The sequence below is a fragment of the Corvus kubaryi genome, unplaced genomic scaffold (assembly GCF_017639235.1).
Source record: "Corvus kubaryi isolate FWS band 111438036 unplaced genomic scaffold, C.kubaryi_AGA036_p1.0 69, whole genome shotgun sequence".
Classification (NCBI taxonomy): domain Eukaryota; kingdom Metazoa; phylum Chordata; class Aves; order Passeriformes; family Corvidae; genus Corvus; species Corvus kubaryi.
In genome coordinates this window covers 7,590,079-7,609,135 of record NW_024582057.1, presented here as the reverse complement: position 1 = coordinate 7,609,135, position 19,057 = coordinate 7,590,079, and the positions used below count along the sequence as shown (strand labels likewise).

At 40.9% G+C, this 19,057-nt stretch overlaps 1 protein-coding gene across 2 annotated transcripts; it reads right to left on the bottom strand.

Annotated features, from left to right (window-relative positions):
• Positions 1–1,796: 1,796 nt before the first annotated feature.
• RPP40 (ribonuclease P/MRP subunit p40) lies at positions 1,797–14,410 on the bottom strand. Of its 2 annotated transcripts, XM_042049139.1 has the most exons (8): positions 14,102–14,278; positions 12,031–12,175; positions 10,719–10,787; positions 8,604–8,699; positions 7,331–7,456; positions 3,917–4,115; positions 2,880–3,014; positions 1,797–2,079 (listed from the first exon to the last, which is right to left on the bottom strand). In XM_042049139.1, exons 1-8 carry the CDS (start codon positions 14,219–14,221, stop codon positions 1,881–1,883), a joined length of 1,089 nt encoding a protein of 362 aa, XP_041905073.1. In that variant the 5' UTR covers positions 14,222–14,278; the 3' UTR covers positions 1,797–1,880. The 2 variants fall into 2 exon arrangements, with proteins under 2 accessions (XP_041905073.1, XP_041905074.1); XM_042049140.1 differs by lacking the exon at positions 7,331–7,456 and having other exon boundaries at positions 14,102–14,410.
• Positions 14,411–19,057: the final 4,647 nt, after the last annotated feature.

Sequence of the window (19,057 nt, the reverse complement as noted above, 5' to 3'; positions counted from 1 at the left end):
ATTCTGGGTGGTGTTTTATTCCCCCCAAGCAGTATATATTACACTTGTTTGTATGCCTGCATACACATTGTTGAGGAAAAGGTTTTACTACAATCTGATAGAAAGATGATTGCATTCACTGGGCCTACAGTTAGTAGCTCTGAAGCTACAAACTTCAATTTTCAAAAAAATTTAGGATTTTTAACTTTGTATTAGAATTTCTGCTACAAGCATAGCTTCCAGGAAAGCTCAAGTAAAAACTCAGCCTTCTGGTCAAGAGGAAAAAGGAAGATACTTCTTGTGACTGGTTTCTTTTGTGAAAGTCCATAATGCCTCAACAGACATTTTCAAAAGCAGACTTTGGTCAACAACTCAAGCCATTCACACTGATGCACAGTAATGAAACACAATGGAAACACAATGCTTGAGTCAACCATGTTAAGTATTGACTAGTCATATGCGAAGGCAAAAATTTTCCCAGACCCTTGTACCATTGTCTGTTCAGTCTGTGATTGTGTGAGTCTGTGTCTGTACATGTGACTTCTGTTCCTGGTAGCCTTCTAGAAACATCTCATGGCAGCAGGATTTTGAGAAACAATGTCATGATTTAAAAAACTGTTTGCTGATTCATCAGAGTTGTGTTTGTAAGACACAACTTGAGTAGCAAACTCAAATAGCAAAACTTGAGCCAAAGGAGGTTATGGTTAGTGGAGGTGTGTGATAGATAAACACCACCTGGTGAATCATCCAGCATGACTCTCCTCACTGAAGAGAAACAATAAAACAGATAAAAATAGAGTTCAGTTGCTTCCCAAACTCTTCCTGCTTTTCTGTGCCACTCACCTCAGCACTTTCACTACAGTGAAAGTTTTCACTACAGTTCCCCAATTTCCAGTACCAATCTCTCCCTTCATCAAGTGAACAATTTCAATTTTAGCACAGCATTGGTACTTCAATGATGCGTACCCACTCCTTAAAATATACCCCAAATCCTGCCTTCCCCAACCCACCATCCACCCTTCCATGGATTTCAACAGGAGTAGCCTGCATTCCTTATAGCTGCCTATGCTCTCAGCATTACCACTTATTGTTAATGAAACCTGTTTCACATCAAGTGCATTGCTTGAGTGCACGTCCACAGCTTTCTTCCCAGAAATGTCTGCAATAACATCACAGTGAGACTCAGCTCCATGAGTCGCTCTGTAAGCAAGAACCACACACTGCTTTTGAAAGTAGAGATTGTGTGTGTGTTTGTGTGAGTATGTGTGTGTAGGTCAATTAAGAAAGCAAGCATCAGACTTCTGCATCACTGTCAGAAATATACCTCTGATAACCAACTGTGATCTGCAAAATCAGATCTGCAGGTCAGTAAGCCTTCACTTTTTCCATGTTTAATGGCTGCTCCCTCCATGGCCACACACCTTCTCCTCACCTTTATTCTCCTAGCCGCTACCAAATCAGGGAGGACACATCTTCCCCTTGGGATTTTTTGCTAGCATGTAGGCTGAAATATCTTAAACAGGGATATGAAGGTTTTGCAAATCTTTAATGTAAAGAAATAAAACACTTAATCCCCAAGTGAGCTTACCTGTCAAATATTTTAGCCAGCAATCTGTAAAGCTAACTTTCAAATTCCGAATTTTCTCCTGGAAAAGAGGACTACCTACAGCAAATTCCTGAGAAAAACTCTCAAAAACTTAACTTTTCCTAGACTGTTGAAGTTTTTCAGAAGGCATTGTATGACAGTGAAGAAACAAAAATCCATTCCTTCCATTGTCTAAAAATAACAAAAGCATGTATAGACTCTTAGTACTTAATCTGTTACATAACTACTTGTATAAAAAATATTTTATTAGTTTTCTGTCAGTAACAATTAGAGAACTTCTTCTATGGACGTAGCTTTATGGAGGACAATCATCATGAGCTCCTACAGCCATCTGAAGCCAGTAGTCCAGATTTCTAAAAATGACAAAGTTGTACAAGTTCTCTCCTCCTTTGTGGAAACCATGTTCATTTTCTCTCCAGGAAACAGGGCTGTCTGCAAAGCCATGCACCGTTAAGGTCAGCCAATATGCCAGTTTTGGTTCACCAAAATAGCAACTGCAAGCAAGAAGACAAAATAATCAGTGATTATAATGGAATAGGCAGCACATTCAAGTCTATAGTATAAAGTAAAACAATCAAAGACACACTTTAGTGAAAATTCATTAACAGTTAAAGAACCCTGTTTAGTCCATAATAAATAAACTCAAAAGAAAATATTCGATCAGAATACATTGGGGAACAAAGTAAGATTGACTATCTATTATTCCTACTATAGTAGGAATCATCCTATTATAGTTTTATACATGGCAAGCCTGCAAGTTGTAGCAATTAGAAAAAGTTCTAAGTTGTAAAGTAGCAGTTCAGACTTTCCTAGAGCATGCACTGTCTTTCAGAAAATTGGACATTTAATGAGAACAATTGCTATCAGGGAAGAAAAAAGACAATGGAGGAAGTAACATAGTTGGGCTATGCTTGACACAAATACTTTTACCACCAGGGAGGAAATAGATTATGAATAATCAAAGCCAGACATTATCCACTCCACATTTTAAAAGTGCAGGAGTACAGTACAGACATAGTTTCTTAGAAATTCAGATAAAAACCAAATTCATGACTAGAATACAGGGCAGGCTTTTTCAAATTTGAGGCAGCCAAAATTGTTTATTACTTTCTTTTTATACTGATGTCAAGCTTCCACCTCATTTCCTAACTAAAAAAAAAAGTCTTCATTTATATATTTTGCTATTTACCTCCAACTTTTGTATTTACCATACAAAAGTATTTAAAACTGATTTCATGTATTAAGAAGTGTTTGAGTAGAAGTGTTTTAGTAATGTGCTCCTGTCAGCCCTTACCACAGCTGCTCCAATAACTGAATAATCTTCTCAGGAATTATAAAGCCTGTGATTGTGCACAAAAAAGCTTTTTCCACCACTGTGTTGGGCTCAGGGCAGCAATAAGTTGATAAGAAGCTGGAGGATTTGTTGTCTCTGGAAGAAAAAAAGAAACAGTAAAGCAACTGAAATAAATACGCTTAAAATATTCTATAGGATGTCTTACTAATCAGAACTTGTACCAAACAAGTAGGACCTATGCATATAATCTAAATTAATACCAAAGTAACTAATGACCAAGAAATCAATACAAAAGATCTCATGGTGCTGTGGGTTAACCCTGTAATCACCTAAACACCACACAGCTGCTCGCTCACTCACTCCCACCTAGAACTGAAAGGGTAATGGGAGAAAATGCATGGGTTGAGATAAAGACAATTTAATAAGCAGAGGAAAAGTTCCACATGAAAGTAAAGCACACAAAGGAATTAATTTACTACTTCCCATGGGCAGGCAGATGTGTAGCCATCTCCAGGAAGGCAGGGCTTCTTACTGACTTGGGAAGACAAACACTGGAACTCTGAACATTTCCCTCCCACCCACTCTTGCCCCAGCTTTTATTACTGAGCATGACACCATATCCCATGGTGTGAGATATCCCTCTGCTCAGCTGGGGTCTGCTGTCCTGGCTGGATTGCCTTCCAGCCTCCTCACTGGCAGGGCTGAATGAGACACAGAAAAAGGCCCTGAGACTGTGCAAGCCCTGCCCATCAATAGCTAAAACACCCCCTGTTATCAACATTCTTGGTCACAAATCCAAAGCACAGCACCACACCAGTTACTACAAAGAAAATTAACTCTATGTCAGCCCAAACCACTACATATCTAAAAACACAGATAAAGTCATTCAAGACTTAAAACAAACATTTAATGGCATAACAGACTTCCCACTTACAAAACAGTGTCTGTCTTATTTATTATTTAACTATTTCTTAAAATAAATTGTGGCTTTCCTTACTTAAAACATTTTTAAGGATCAAACAAATTCAAATACTTACAAGCTAACTTGATTCAAGACAGCACCCAGCCATTCAAAGAGCTCCTCTGTACTGCAGGACTCCTCTGCCTTTCCTTGTAGTTCATTACTTTGTAATACTGGACACTGCAAGTCCCTTAAGGTGCTGAATGTTATTTTTGGCTTCAGGGCCTGTATTTGGTTTTTTGAAAAGTATGACATCAATGTTGATCCCTCTGCACCTTAACAACACAGTACCACAAACAGCTGTTATGAAACTACCAAACAGAAGAAGCAGTGAATACATGAAACATTGTACATAAATACAAAAAAATGCAGCATGAAACTGCTTAGATGCTTTTAGTCTATGGCACAAGCCTTACAATCTTCAGCTTCCTCATCTTCTTGGAAATAAAAGTTAGTGCAAAATTCAGTAACTTAGTACAGCTCAGTAAATTTGCTATCTAACTACAAAGTACAGATTTCGCAATAGAAAATTCAAGCAGAATTAACTGGGTAAGTAATAAAATGAGCTTGTTAAAAAGAGGAACTCAGAGTGTTCCTGAAAAGGAACAGAAAAAATGGAGCAGGAACATCATCTCAGAACAGAGTTTTCCCTAAATAATGGAAAAGTGAGCATGTGATTACAGGTTTAAGAACAGATTTATCAATCATGTCAAGAGGAATTCTAGGATAATATGGAGCACAAGGACTGAAAGAGAAGGAAGGGAAGAGGGTAAAGAAATCAAAATATATCACAAATGTCATTTGCTAGAAGAATAAACACCCACTCCTCTCCAACCCCCCTAATAAATCTTCAAATGCAGTATGGCTGTAAGAGTTAAATGTACATGGACTTGTGGGAAAGTACTAGTAAGAGATCCAAAACAGCAGGAAAAATTCTAAAATCCTAACCTAGACGAAAAAACTAACCTAAGCAGGCATATTTTAAATGCAGAGATATTAATCTACTTGCTTTTGAAACAGGAAGGTAATTGACATGGAATTAATTCTCTTAAATTTCAAATTCCAGATAATGTGTGCTATTTTCATAAAATAACAATGGGTGTCTAGGAGACCAAGAAATAATACCTTACTCATGAAAAGTCTGAAGTGCAGAGCAATATTTAAATACCACAGAAAAGGCATATAATAAGAGCAGAAATTCAAGAACAGGGTAGAATTCACTGTGGAATATTATATCTAAAGTTGCTATCAGAAAATAAGAAGTGCCTAATGTCTATCAGCCATATTTATGTCATCAAGAACAATAATTTGGGGGAGTAGAAAAAGGAGGGTTAAGGACATCTTTTTTAGTCATTCTTCAAAAAAAGGCTGTTCCAAAGGGCACAGTGACAAAGACAGGCAGTCACTGGATTCTTTTTAATTTAGTGTTTTTAATATAGATACACTTAAGTCTGAAGAGTGCCAGGAGAGATGATCTTCCTTACTTTCTATTGGCATTTGTTAGACTAACAGGTTCAGAGAATGTATAATAGTGACCTAGAATTCCTAGTATAATATAGAAAACCATACATTTACATGTCTGCTGCGAGAGCCTCAGCTATAGCCCTAAATGTAGGAAATCTCAAAGACTACAGTCAAGACCCTAAGAGAACAATTCCTCTAGCTACAGCATAGCTTTCCATGTTAACAGCAACCAGGCGTATCACCAAAGCTTTTCAGAGGCCACTGAATTTCGTCCAACAAACACATAAAATTGTGATAGAAATTACAGCAATAGAAAAAAAGATTGCATTGTCTTTGTCATTAAAGACATGAGACACTTCATATTTCCTTTTTCTGTTCTTCTTGGTGCCAAAACCACAATGTGGGAAACTTGGGTATAAAAACCACAAATCCCGCAGCGCTGGCCATAGCAAGAAACACTAGTTATCAGCAGGAAGGCAGAAAGCAGAATGGTCACAGAGGACACAGATTCTCTTGACAAAACACAGCCCACTTTTCCCCTTCCAGCAGAATCTACACAGTGTCTCATATCTATTAATAAAAACCTATAAAAGTTTTATTTTTGTCAGTACTAAGGAACTAATAGTCTTTTGTGTGTTAAGAGCACAAGATTCTAGCACAGAAAGGCATTCAGATTTAACTCCATATTCAGGAAATGATTGACCTGACCTGTTTTTGGGATGTAAGAAAGTGAGGGGAAAAAATGCTCTTCTTCCTGAATGCTGTTAACATGGGTAGCAGCAAACATAAGAAAAATAGTGGCCCTAGAGGCATTTTGCTCTCGGCCCAGCATCAATAAATCCAAGCAAGCTGAGCGTGAAGATCTGCCACCTCAGTTGGATTTATGTCACCATTTATGGTAGCAACAGCCTTCACTGTGACTCTTTCCTGAAGATTACAAGGACGGGAATTGCAATCCTTTAAACAATTTCTGTATGACAAACAAGGGAGTATCCTTGTCATATGATTAGTACTTAGAAAGGGGGAGGGGAAACACGAATGACTAAAGTGAAACATGGGACACTCCTAAAGGAGCTTGTAAGCAGCTTCCATTTCTCACATCAGTTAACTCCTCAGATTTGGTCTTGAAGAGCCAGGAAAATGGAACAATATAAAGAGGAGATGGGAAAGCATTCTCAGGGACCTTTCTAATATCCCTTCTCCCTAGTGTGGAGACTCAAAGCAGAACAACACCGAAAGCTAGACGTCTGTGATGAAGAAAGCCATGTTTTTCAGTACAGACACTTGCCGTTTTCATCAATTCTATGCAAATGCTACATATCCCTACATACAGCCTGTTCTGAGGTAATACAAACAGCTGGAGACTGAAAAATTACCCTCAGAGGAGGAACAATACTTGAGTCCCAGAAGAAAAAATATTGTAATTAGAAAACAGTAGATAAACAAATACTAGAAGATGATTTGAAATAAGGATTTCTTATAGCAACCTCTTACTTGGCTCCAACCTCAAACAAGTGCTTGAGAATAAAGTGATCAAACAGCACACTGTGTATCAGTGCACATGGCACACGATGGAAACAGGGACTCTGTACAGGTCCTGTAACTACTGAGGAAATCAGAGTTCCCCATACTAAGTATGTAACCAGATACATATGTGTATTAATAAAAAAAAAAGTGTATTGATAATTGCTATGTATGTCACAAATTTATAAAGAAGAGGCAGCACCATCAAATAGGCAAAGTTTTGCCAGAAAGCCTGGGCAAGATAGCGAAAGGAAATGAACCAACTAATATATCTCCCATGAATCACTGTTGTGTTCCTGAACAGAGATGTTCTGTGCACAGGAAGTAACACCCTCCCCACCCCAAACAAATAAACACATCAAAGTCCCAGCCATACACATTTTAATCTAACTTTTCCCTCCACTGAAAATGCATTTGGACAATCACTAGAAAAGAACAGTAAACTAAAAATCTTTGGACTTCATGTCAGTGGCATTTTAGTTTTACATTTAGTTCTTATTACCTGTATTATCCCAAGCCAGCAGGAAGTCAAATTCTAGCGGTTTCTTTTCTTTCAAGGCCCAAAGCACTCTGTTATGTTTCTTGCTCTCAGGGTAAAAGCCAGCATCAGTCAAGTCAATAGTGATAACTGCAGAAAATGCACAATAGCTATTGGTACTCAACTGAAATAAATTTTATTATTAAATTAGAAGAGAACAAAGAAACCAAAGAACATTCAACTTCCTTTTAACATATACAGATTTTTTCAAAGTATTTGATTATGCAAATATGACTCCTCATTGTGTAAATAAATATTCACCTCCTGCTGTCCTTATTTTGATTAATCTGGAACTGCCGCCTACTGACTAAAGGGACAGATTTTTTTTGAAATGGTGCTGACAGAAGTCCCCAAACTGTGCCTTAAAAATATCCTGGTAATTAGGTGAGCTATTAGCAGTAAAAAAAAAAAAAAAAAAAAGCTAGAATTTCTAACAACAAAAGTCATGTATACAGTGATGACACTTTTTCAACAGGTTGGTTTTCTCCTAGGTGAATTGATAAGTTATATTTATTTTTCAAATGGAAGTTTCATGATACATTTTGACAATCAGAATGGTAAAAATGATGTCCCATTTTGCCAAAATACTTACTAGAGATAACAAATTTCCCCTCCTGAAGCTTTTATGTAACTATACCTATCAGCTGCTGCAAGTTCCAATACATTTCAAATGGCATAGTGTTCGTGTTTAGGTTTTTTTATTTACTAAAAAGACAAATCAACAAAAATCACACTCAAGATATCTCCCCTGCAGCTGTTAAAAAATTATGTTTTCCAAGTACTTGGTATATGGAGATCACCATTTTGAATGTGTGAAACATGGGACAATTCTCCCTTTCAAGCAAGCAGTCTTGGGTGAGGCTCTTCACTGATTTTGTATAGTGCACAGACTTTAAACACCTTCTTAATCAGTTTAAAATTTTCTGACTTAAATCAGTAGGTACAGACATTATGCAGGGTATAAAAAAATTCTTGAGTCCTACATCACTCCAGTACAAACAACACAATGAGAACCCCTGAAATGAAAAATTTTATAGAGTACTGAAAAGATGATGTATTTGTGTCCTTACAGCTGCTTTACTACTTGGAGAAAAAGTACTTTCTCTCTTCAGGCAGTCCTTGTATTTTCATCTGGAAAAATATAACCCAGACAATAACTAATTTTAGTGAAAGGGAAGTTTCAACATCCTAACAAGGTGCTTCTTAAATAAGCCCTGTTAATATAAATCATACTTACTATATCTCATTACTTTTTTGCCTGAATACCGAGAAGGGCGACCCTGCAGTCCAAGTTCCTCATAAGTATCCTTATCAACTGACAGAATTAGTTTACCTATAAACAAAACAAATTTTAGTAGAAATAATCTTCTACTTGGTTCCCTTTGAAGTCTTCAGAGAACCATATACCTTTTACAACGTTAGCTTTGGATCAATGGTATTACTAATGTAATGCAGACTCCTTAGTTCCAGTTAAATGGATTACCAGATTAATCCTTAAAAAAAAAAAGGTTATAACCCAATTATTCTTTTTTTATCAAAGAGGTCTCTTTCTTACTCTCTAGAGTAAGAAAAGCGTAATATTATTCCTGAGATAATCATAGCTTTTTTACTGTACTACTCAGTTCATTGTCTCCATCTTTCCTCCACTCATGCCCTAGCACTTGCTGTGTCATTAGCTGAGCACTACATTACACAAGGGTCTGATTTAGTAAACATTCATGCTCAACATGCACTGCTCAACTAAATAAACAAAAGCAGTTCCTCCAGGTCCAGTGGGACTACTCACACTGAGTAAACTATGCTTGTTAGCAATGAGCTGATACGTGCTGGAACAACTCTGCTTCTGTGCTCATAAACCAGATCTGGCTGCTGCTGCTTGGTACAGAGCTTCACACAACAGCTCTCCACCACAGTTTCTGGGTTCTACTGCACAAGTACGGAACACAAACAAATAAGGCTGCAGAGGAAGAGTTCAGACAGTGACATCACCAGGAAATGTAACGCTGTCTCTGCAATAATTGTGCACAGCTTGTAACACCTGTATCACACAAACTCCATTGCTATCAAGTATCCATTTTGCCAGGACTGTGCTAACAGACACAGAAAAGAATTCTCCTAAACAATCTGAATTTATTCATGCCCTCATGGGCACCTGTCATATTACAGCTTCTTAGGCTAGACAGCAGACAGACCAGTTTGTATTTCTATTATATAGTGTTAAACAGAAATAAGACAATGTAATTGAAGCTCAAAATAGCTTCATTTTCTCATCTCAGCTGTGGGACGTTTTATGGTCTTGTCATAAAACTGTGATGCAATTTAAACAGACTTTTAACACGTTACATAGTTCTCAGGGAATCACAGAATCCTCACAGAATCATCAAATTAGTTGGGCTGAAAAGGGTATTAAAGATCATCCAGTTCTAACCAACCTTCCATGGGCAAGAACACCTTCCACTAGACCAGGTTGCTCAAAGTGCCATCCAGCCTGGCCTCGAACACTTCCAGGGATGGGGCATCCACAATTTCTCTAAGCAGCCTGTTCCAGGGCCTCACCACCCTCACAGTAAAGACTTTTTCCCTAACATCCAATCTAAACCTACTCTCTTCCAGTTTGAATCCATTCCCCCACGTCCTATTACTACATGATCTTTTAAAAATTTCCTCTATGATACTTTTTCAGGCCCCTTTAGGTACAGGAAGGTGTTCTGATTGTACCCAGAGCCTTCTCTTCTCCAAGCTCAACAACCCCAGCTCTCTCAGCCTGTCTTCATAGGAGAGGTGATCAGACCTGTGAGCATCTTTGTGGCCACCTTTGGACTTGTTCCAGTAGGTCCATGTCCTTCCTGTGCTGGGGACCCAGAGTTGAATGAAGTACCCAAGCTGGGATCTCATGAGAATAAATACTTCATATTTTAAAACCATTCCTAAGCAGTGCTGATAACTTTCTTTTTTGGTACAAATTCTGTCTTAAATATCAGTAGGAAACAAGAAGTTGGAATGCAGTGTTTTCCCAAAAATAATCCCCTGTAGCAATTGCAATTATGGTTGAAGCACTGACAATCTGACTATACATAAGCAAAGCTGATTTTTATTGTTTTTTAATTTCTTTTAGATGAAGTATATAATTCAACAGCATGAATAAGAAAAGAGGTAAAATTAGTATTTTTTACAATTCACACAAATTTCTAACAAAGTTGGCAAGTACAGTAAGCATTATTTTCCAGTTTACATCATTCCAAAAAAAAACCCCAAAAACCCCCCAAAACAAAACAGAACAAAAAAACCCAAACCAAACCAACCCAGGCCACAATCGACATGTATTACTGAAATCAAAACAAATCTCCCATACCATTTGGTAGCAGAGCTGCAGTATTATCTTGATCAATTTTTGTCTTATAGGTAAGTGCATAGCATGAACCTTTAACAGTAAAGCAGAAAAACATGAGATTACACAGTCTGTAAAGGCAGACATGACAATAAAAACAGCTCACTTCAAGATAACCAAACATGCCAAATACCATCTGAATCACTCTAGTGTTTTTATCAACTAACTTTCTTCCACCTTCTCAAGCAAAATGGCATTGTTATTATTTATATAAACCCTGTTCTGGCAATATTTTAAAGGACCTGTACTAGGAATAATGTTAACAATACACCCCAATATGAAAACATTTTCTTTCCTTCCACCTGTGACTCTCCCCAGCCAGCAAATGGAAGACCGAATTTTTTCCCAGACATATCTCTATTACCAGTCCACACAAAGACATGGTGGAAGATGCTCACATTACTAAATAATTTTGTCGCATTATCTGCCACTAATCAATTTTGGTTTTTAAAATACAAGTGTCAGATCCTGTGCACTCTGTGTACAAATGCTGTATTGCTTCCACAACACTACTGGCATAAAAAACATTCATGAGATTAAAGGAAATAAGAAAAGAGTCCCACATTTAGCAAGTAATGGATCTCTTATTCTCCTGTTTCATTGATATGTTCTCTGCTCCCCTCTCTTTTCCTGTAAATTTTTTTGTCTCTCTGGCTATCAGCTGAAGGGTACGAGAGCTATCATAAGCCAAAGGAGTGGGCCCTGCGAGGTGAAAACAGCATGCTCTGACTATGCAACAGCAAGTTGGCTGGGCAGAGGCTGCATCTTCCTTGGCATCCTCTTTGCTCTTACTGGCTAAGGGTGAGCTGTCACAGCTCCGTTAGTGAAATATCAAAAATAAGGAAGCACATTTTTCTCTTGCCTGCTGTGGAACATGGCTCAACACAGCTCTGTGTTGAAGTATGAAGGAACGATAAAGGGAGAAGGAAGATTTCTACAAGAATCTGCATAAAGGTGAGGTGTAGAAGAAACAGGTGTGAGGATACATGGAAGCCCTCTTGATAGCTGGCTTTCGGAATTGAGATGGAATAGGGGGAAATTTATAAGGAACAGTCACAGGAATTTTGGAACCAGTGGGTGTAAACAAATGTTGTCATACATGACAAAGCAGAAAAAATCATATAAAAAACCTCATGCAGAATTTGCTTAGTGTTTTTCCTTCCCTTCCTCTAAAATACTTTTCAGAATAAATAATAATAAGACTATTAAAAATTTTACCGTGCTATTAAAAAAGTACATTACTACTGCATTTGTTCTGTTCTGATTTCCTCCTTACCTTTCTTCACGAAAGCCTCAATGAATTCATGAGCGACCAATTCATGAACGGGTAAATTCCTCACCAGATAGTACTCTCCAATATCTGCCATTGTGCTTTTCAGCACTTCAGGTAGCATGCCACATTCCGGGATCAAAAAAGACACCTATTAGGAACATATTTGTAATGTAAATCCTATCCTAAAACCTGTTCTGAAAAAACACTCAACCAAATAAAACAACAAGAAATACAAAAGAAAACCTCTATTTTTCAAAGACATCAGTATATTGTATCAAAATGAGATGGAAAAAGAGTAATATCAGGCTATTGTCTTTAAAATGTATCAATTTTCATAGTCTCTAGGTACACCAAGTACATTATTTGGGGTCTTTTTTCGCTTTTTTTGCTATACAATAGCATTTGATGTATTACATAGAGATGTGATCTTACACAGCATGAGTTAACAGAAGATTTGTTTCACATCGTTATATATTTAGCTTGATGTCGCATGGGACACCTCCTTCAGCCCTTGCTGGAGTACTTGTTGAAGCAGTTGTAACTAAAAATGTAGGCTAAGCATTTCTGTAATCCTAGTGGAAAAGCAAAGACCAAAGTAGAATCTTTAATCTACCTTTTGCTTAAAATCTTTCCTGTACATTTTCCATAGATCAAGAGAACCCTGAACTCTGGCAGACCAGGGAAAACAAGGTAGTACACGGCAAGTAATACATGGGCAAGTAAGCATCCCAGGCAGCATAGAGCTCCATCCCCTTGCTCCTCCCTCCATCCCTCAAATAACTTCTTTCCCAGAGCTCTTGGAGAACAGGTGCGTATTCAAGGAATACGTATTCAAGAGAAGTAAGGACTGACAAACAAACAAGCTGCCTGCCACACCAGTAGAAAGCTTTCTGATTAGCTGCTAAAAATTGTCTCAGAAGTCAGAAATAGTTAACAATTAGCCCAGAGAGTTACAGGGATTGAGAAGGGGGTTATGAAACAAGGTCCTGTCTGATTGTTGCAAAATGTGCGATACCTAAAAATTTTCTTAAGGAAGGAGGTTCTTTGATGTTTGGTCTTTGTACACTTTCAAGCCTAATCAACAAGAAGGGATATTTAATCCATGAAACAAGAGCACAGCTAACAAGCCCTAAGTGAAGTCCAGGTGTCTTAAAGTTTAGGGCTGGACATGCTTCAGTAATCTCAGACCCAGGGCGAGGTTAACAAAGCTTGGGGAGAAGGATGTACCACTGACAGTGAGGGGAAACAATGAAAAATTTATGGGCCAAAAAGACATTTGGCAGAACTCCCAAGATAAGTAAGAAACTTAATTAACCTAGCAACTGTGCTGAATCAGCTCTGACTGGATAAAAGGGAATTTCGGGAGGTGGAGATCACGGCCTCCGACCCAGAGACCCCCTGGCTCCAAAAGAGAGAAAGACTGAGCAAGCGTATTAATTAGTATGAGAGACTCATTAACCAACAGAAGATAGAATACTAATTAATAAGAGAACAATGTAACTTGTAGGCAATGAACACGAACTCCTTTGTTTGCTGAAATGCATAAACAGCGTAAAGTTTTGATAGGTGGTGTGCTGGATTTGTGGAAACCTCCGCCTTGCGCCCTGCGCGGAATAAGCAATGTCTCCTTTCTAAACGGGACCCTGCGCCTGTGTTCAGAGAGCTCCTAAAATCGGCACCATCACCTTTCCCACTGGCTCACCCCTCTGCTCCTCCTACCCGCCCGCTCTTTCACTCCTGGAGGAAGGAGAGAGTTTGGGGGATTTTCCCACGCTGCGCGAGACCACAAGCACAAGGGGGGCTAATTTGCTTTTATTTCCCCTCCCCAAAAATGAGGCGCGCTCTGGCAAGGACGGAGGAGCCCCCCCAGAACACAAGAGCCCGGCGCGAGTGGGGCACCGGCTGCGCGTCCCTGGAGCGGCTGACGGGCAGAACCCCCGGGGACGGGCGGCATGGGATCCTCAGGCAGCTGCTTCCCTTCCTTTCCCTTTCCCTTCCCTTCGCGCCTCCCTGAGGGGATCCCGCCGAGCCCCCGGGCCCGCGCCGACCGGGCCCCCGCGCTCGCGCCACTCACGCGGCAGCTGTAGGCGTGGTCCCGCACGTGCGCCGCGTGCCGCGAGCGCGGGTGGCGCGCGTGGCCGCGCTCGCACACCAGCAGGTGCCGCGGCGCGCGCCCGAGCTGCGCCGGCAGCATCCCGGATCCCGCCCGCCTTCCTCCTCCTCCTCCTGTGCGGCCCACCGGCAGCGGCCAGACGCGGCGAGGAGGGCCGGGAAGGGGCCGTGCCGTGAGGTCACGTCCGCCGGCTCCGGCGGCGCAGCTGCTTCCGCTGTGGAGGCGGCGGAGCCGCGGTGGCCGCTGTCGGCCGTGCCCTGTCCTGCCCTGCCCAGCGCCGGTGGCCGCTCGGGGCTCTCGGTCCCTGCGGGCTCTGAGCAGCCCCGGCACGAATCGGGCACCGACCCCGCAGGGGCCGGGTGTGCAGCTGCTGAGTGCGCGGTGGTTAAAGCACGAGGGTGCTTCAGTGCCCGGAGGGAGCACACAGGCTGGAGAGGGACCTTTTCCAAGAGCCTGGAGTGACAGGACGGGGAGCAATGGCTTCAAACTGAAAGAGAGTAGGGTTAGATTAGATACTAAGAAGAAGTTCTTTATTGTGAGGGTGGTGAGGCACTGGAACAGGTTTTCCAGAGAAGCTGTGGATGCCCTGCCCCTGGAAGTGTTCAAGGCCAGGTTGGATGGGGCTTTGAGCAACTTGGTCTAGTGGAAGGTGTCCCTGCCCATGGCAGAGGGGATGGAACTGGATGATCTTTACTGTCCCTTCCAACCCAAACCGTTTTCTGATTCCCGAGCAGCCCTGCAGGCTGATGCAGGCCCCGCAGGCATTGAGAGGCTGCACTGCGCCAGGGCGCGTCTCCTGACAGTCTCAGGTAAGCAGGCCCTGCACAAGAGCCACGGAGTAGGACCTGCCTCGGAGGTGCTGTGTTGTCTCACCGCTCGTTCTGTACATTGTATATTTCACACAAAGCATGCACAAAAAATCCGGCTTTTCCGCCTTCCTCCGATAGTGCTGACGAGAGAGCATCCTGCAAAGAACAACTCTTCCAGGGATGGTGGCAGGCCTCCCTGGGCAGCAGGGGATTTCAGCAAGTGTAGCGATTTTTCAGCTCTTTGTGAAGTCACCCAAGGGAAACTCAGGGACAGAGAGACAGGAGCCGCATTTCGCTATTCTACAGAAGTAGTTTCTATTGTCCAGCAGCCCCTGTGAAGGGAAAACCTGCTCAAGAGCGGAAACAGGGGCTTTTTATGGGAAAGGCAGGGGGTGGGGTAGAAACCAATTAGCCAACTGGGTACAGGCTATTACCATGTAGAAACAAGGCATGCTGGGGGCGGTTCACTTTGTCACCATGACCCAGGAAGGTTGCTTATGTCTGGGGAGTCTTTTTGGCCTCAGGCCTCTCTCCTCCAAGGGAGTGCAGAGAGCTCTTGTGCCAAGGGCTCACAGCCCTCCACACTGTACTGTTTCTTTTGCCTGTCCCCTGGCTTCATGACTTCCAATTTAATTTAAAACGACACCAAGCAACTTTCTGAGTAGTTGCTGGTTTTGTACCCGGCACAGTCACTATTCCAGAGCTTCTGGCTCCTTAGGCTGACTCAGCCCCCGTTGTGCCAGGGCACGTGCTTTCCAAGTGCCCGTGTGCTGCAGTGACACCGGGACAGCGCTGCTGCGGCTCCCAGCTCGGTGGCTTGTGCCCTGCATCGCGTGCGACCCGAGGGGAAGCTGCATCTCCGGAGGTCACTGGCTCCTTAACGCTGTGGGGGAGGGCTGAATTCTGCACTGCCTGGATAAATCAGATTGCTTGGATTATTATGAATCAAAAAAGGCCGTTTAATCACAGTAGCCTTCTAATTTAAAGCGTGCAAACGCTAATGGGGAAGGAGCTACTTGATTAATGTCAGTTATTATCACACCCGCAAGCAGAAGCCTCTGTGGGCAGACGAGCCTCGCACTGCGGCGATCAGAAAGCCTGTGCTACTAAAGGGGTGAAAAGTTCAAGCCTCTGATCAATAAGACCAGAGAGTCGGGCAGAAAATTTCAGCTATGCTCAAAGCAGCATGCAGAGGGGTTTTTATTGTTTGTTTGATTTGATTTTTTTTTGGAGGGGGGCTGCTTTTGTGGGGTGTGCTGGGGCTTTTTAATGAGCTTCTCTATGCTAATACAATTTATGCTTTCTGCTGGGGGTATTAATGGATGGGAAGAGAAATGAGGGAAAAAATATATCGGGGAAGGGTCAAGAGAGTCAAAATTCATTCATGGTTGCATATTCAGTGTTAAGTCAGTATTTTATGGATTCCGGCAGGAGTGTAGTTCACTGCAGCACAGTGGAGCACTGAAGGATTCACATCACTGTTCAGTCACTTTGGTTCATATGTCAGGCAATTAATTTTAACCCACTCTTAGTCATAGATATCGGCTATCCTATTATAGAGTGTGTTTTAGAGAACTCCCTGAAGATACTGAACTGCATTTAAAAAGCCCACTTAGAAGTCCAGTAGTCTGTGCTGTAACATACAGAATTTCCCTATCTTTAAATGAGACATAAATCACATATGTGTGTGTGTGTGTGTGTGTGTGTGTGTATGCTAATTGTTGGTTAATGCTGAGATTTTAATAGTGGTTGTTAAGTTTTAGGAGTAATTTGGTATAGGATTTCTTTATATTGTAAAAAAAAAAAAAAACCAAACGAAAACAAAAAACTTTTAAACCTTAAATAATTTAAGATGTAAAGCTATCAATTTTCCCAAGGATTTCAAACCCATGACAGGGTAATGCAGTTTTATGGCAATTCAGTTTCTGCATGCTTAAAGACAATTACAGGATATAGTAAAGAGGAAAGGATTGCTGTGAGGCAACCTGTGGTAATAGGTTGGAATATGGAAGGATCTCTCAAATACTTCCAGGGACTGGTGAAATTTGATTCTGATGTTGTATAAAATGACTGATTTTGGAAAGAAAAGTCTGATATTCACATTATGTACAGTATCTCTTTTTGTGAAGCCCAGCTGCTGCTTGCGTGCACTTTTTTTCACTATGGAAGAACATTCTTAACTGCAGGATTTTCTGATTTAAAACCCAACATTATTAAAATATTTAGAGTTTCATTAAATCAAATCTAAACAAGTATTTGTCACAGCCTGAAATTGGTTTGTGTTTTTAAGATGAATCAAAATATTTTCAGTCACTGTGTTTTCTTTCTAAAATAGTGTTGACTGCAGAAGAGAAGGAGGGAAGTTGTCTAAATCTTTTAGCCTTGGCTATTATAATTAGTACTTGGCAAAACAGAAACAAACAGGTACCTCTGGTGCTGTGTTCATCTAAAATTAATAAAACGCGTAAGACTGAAAATCAGCAATTTACTTGATCAGTGTCAACCGGGTTTCTTTTCATGGAGGAAAGTGGAAAGATGGTGGAGATGTGGACAGTGAGCTTTATACCCTGTTTTTTACACACTTGAGTCCCTATATTCAGAGCAGTGATGGACTGTTAAAAAGGTCCCACTCAGACTTGTTCTTCAAGGGGCTTACAGACTCTGCCAAGCTACTCCCCAAAGCAGCCATTCAAGCCAGGAAGATTAGTGAATGCTAACCACGGACCACATTGTTGGATTTGATTTAAAATGCCATTAAAAACCCCCAAACAGTCAACCATCTGATCTGTTTTTCTTGGATTTAAACCCCCCTGTAATCTGGGAAATATCATACTCACTCAGGTTTGTGGTATTACAGTGGTAGAAGAATTGAGAGGGATAATTCGTCCAACAAAGTTCTGGGGAGCACGAGTGTGTTTCATCTATTTTCAAGCAGGGTCATCACTTCCACTTGCCTCCCAAGGATCAGGTTTTGTGAGGGCCCTGCATAATACTGGGGAATTTACATGCACTTTCTCTCTCCTCCTAAACAAATCAATTGTCCCTCGCATTATGGCTAATACGAGGAACATGTAGTCTGTTTTCTATTCACACTTCCTTGCAGTAGGTAACAAACTGTGGCCATGTTCCCCTGGTTGCCCCTTCATCTTCTGGGAAACATCCTAGGGAATGCTTCCACACCCATCTCGACCTTCTATGGGCAATAAATATGTGTCCTTCTCCTTGTCCCATAACAAATGGGGAAAATGCTGCATTTTCCATTGCTAACGTCTGCTCTCCTGGTGTGACAGATAACAGGCACCATTTCCCCTCAAACTGACTAACCAATTAACACAATCATGTTAAACTCCTTGGAGCAGTTCTGTTCTCAATCTGTACATAAGTTTTCTAGTTATATGAGTTGGTGTGCTAGAGGATATTAACTGTCCCTGCAGAAATTGTCTTGATAATATCCTTAGAACATTTTATTTCTAGTTACATTAGTGCTGCTCCTGGGATTGGAGCAGATCACACATTTACTTTAATACACCATCATGAAGATACAGAATGCAATGCAAAGAGAAAATAAAACTAAGCATTCCTTCCTGTCCACACCTTAAAAAAAAAAACCAAAAAAGGCAGCACAGAAATTTAAGAGTAGGGTGCATTTTCTCTTAAGACCAGTGCAGAGTACTTCTTTACAGTCACAGCTCAAGCTTCCAGGCTGCTTCAAGGAGAGGATTTGCCATTCCCACCAATAAATCAGTAATATTTCTTGTACCTGTTTTTGTTCATTTTTTTGTGTGTGTTACTGCATATTATTAATAAGTATTGGGACTGCAAGGCCACTGGCATTTTTCTCCCACTAAACTGTTTCTCTGATAACGCTGTCCACATTATTAATTGTTGTCTTCCCTGATGGGGGAGACGTTCAGATTTTTGCCAGGAGAAAAAAGGAGGCGAATGGGACTTCATGTTTCTCAGTCTCCAGACAGGTGTTTATTAATTCTTATCTAAGGAGTACAAGCCACTGGCGTGGCCTAGACGTAGCACAGAGCAGAGAATGCAGCAAGAAGACAACTTATCAAGATCTCAGAGCCTTTTTAAAGGTAAATTACCCAATGAAAGC

Excerpts from the sequence above, each read along its gene's own strand:
- RPP40 (XM_042049139.1), bottom strand. The coding sequence starts at position 14,221 with ATGCTGCCGGCGCAGCTCGGGCGCGCGCCGCGGCACCTGCTGGTGTGC. Across the intron at positions 4,116-7,330 it reads GCTGGCTTGGGATAATACAG|GTGCAGAGGGATCAACATTG; the intron begins GTAATAAGAACT and ends TGTGTTGTTAAG. Across the intron at positions 3,015-3,916 it reads GTCTTGAATCAAGTTAGCTT|AGACAACAAATCCTCCAGCT; the intron begins GTAAGTATTTGA and ends TTTTTCTTCCAG.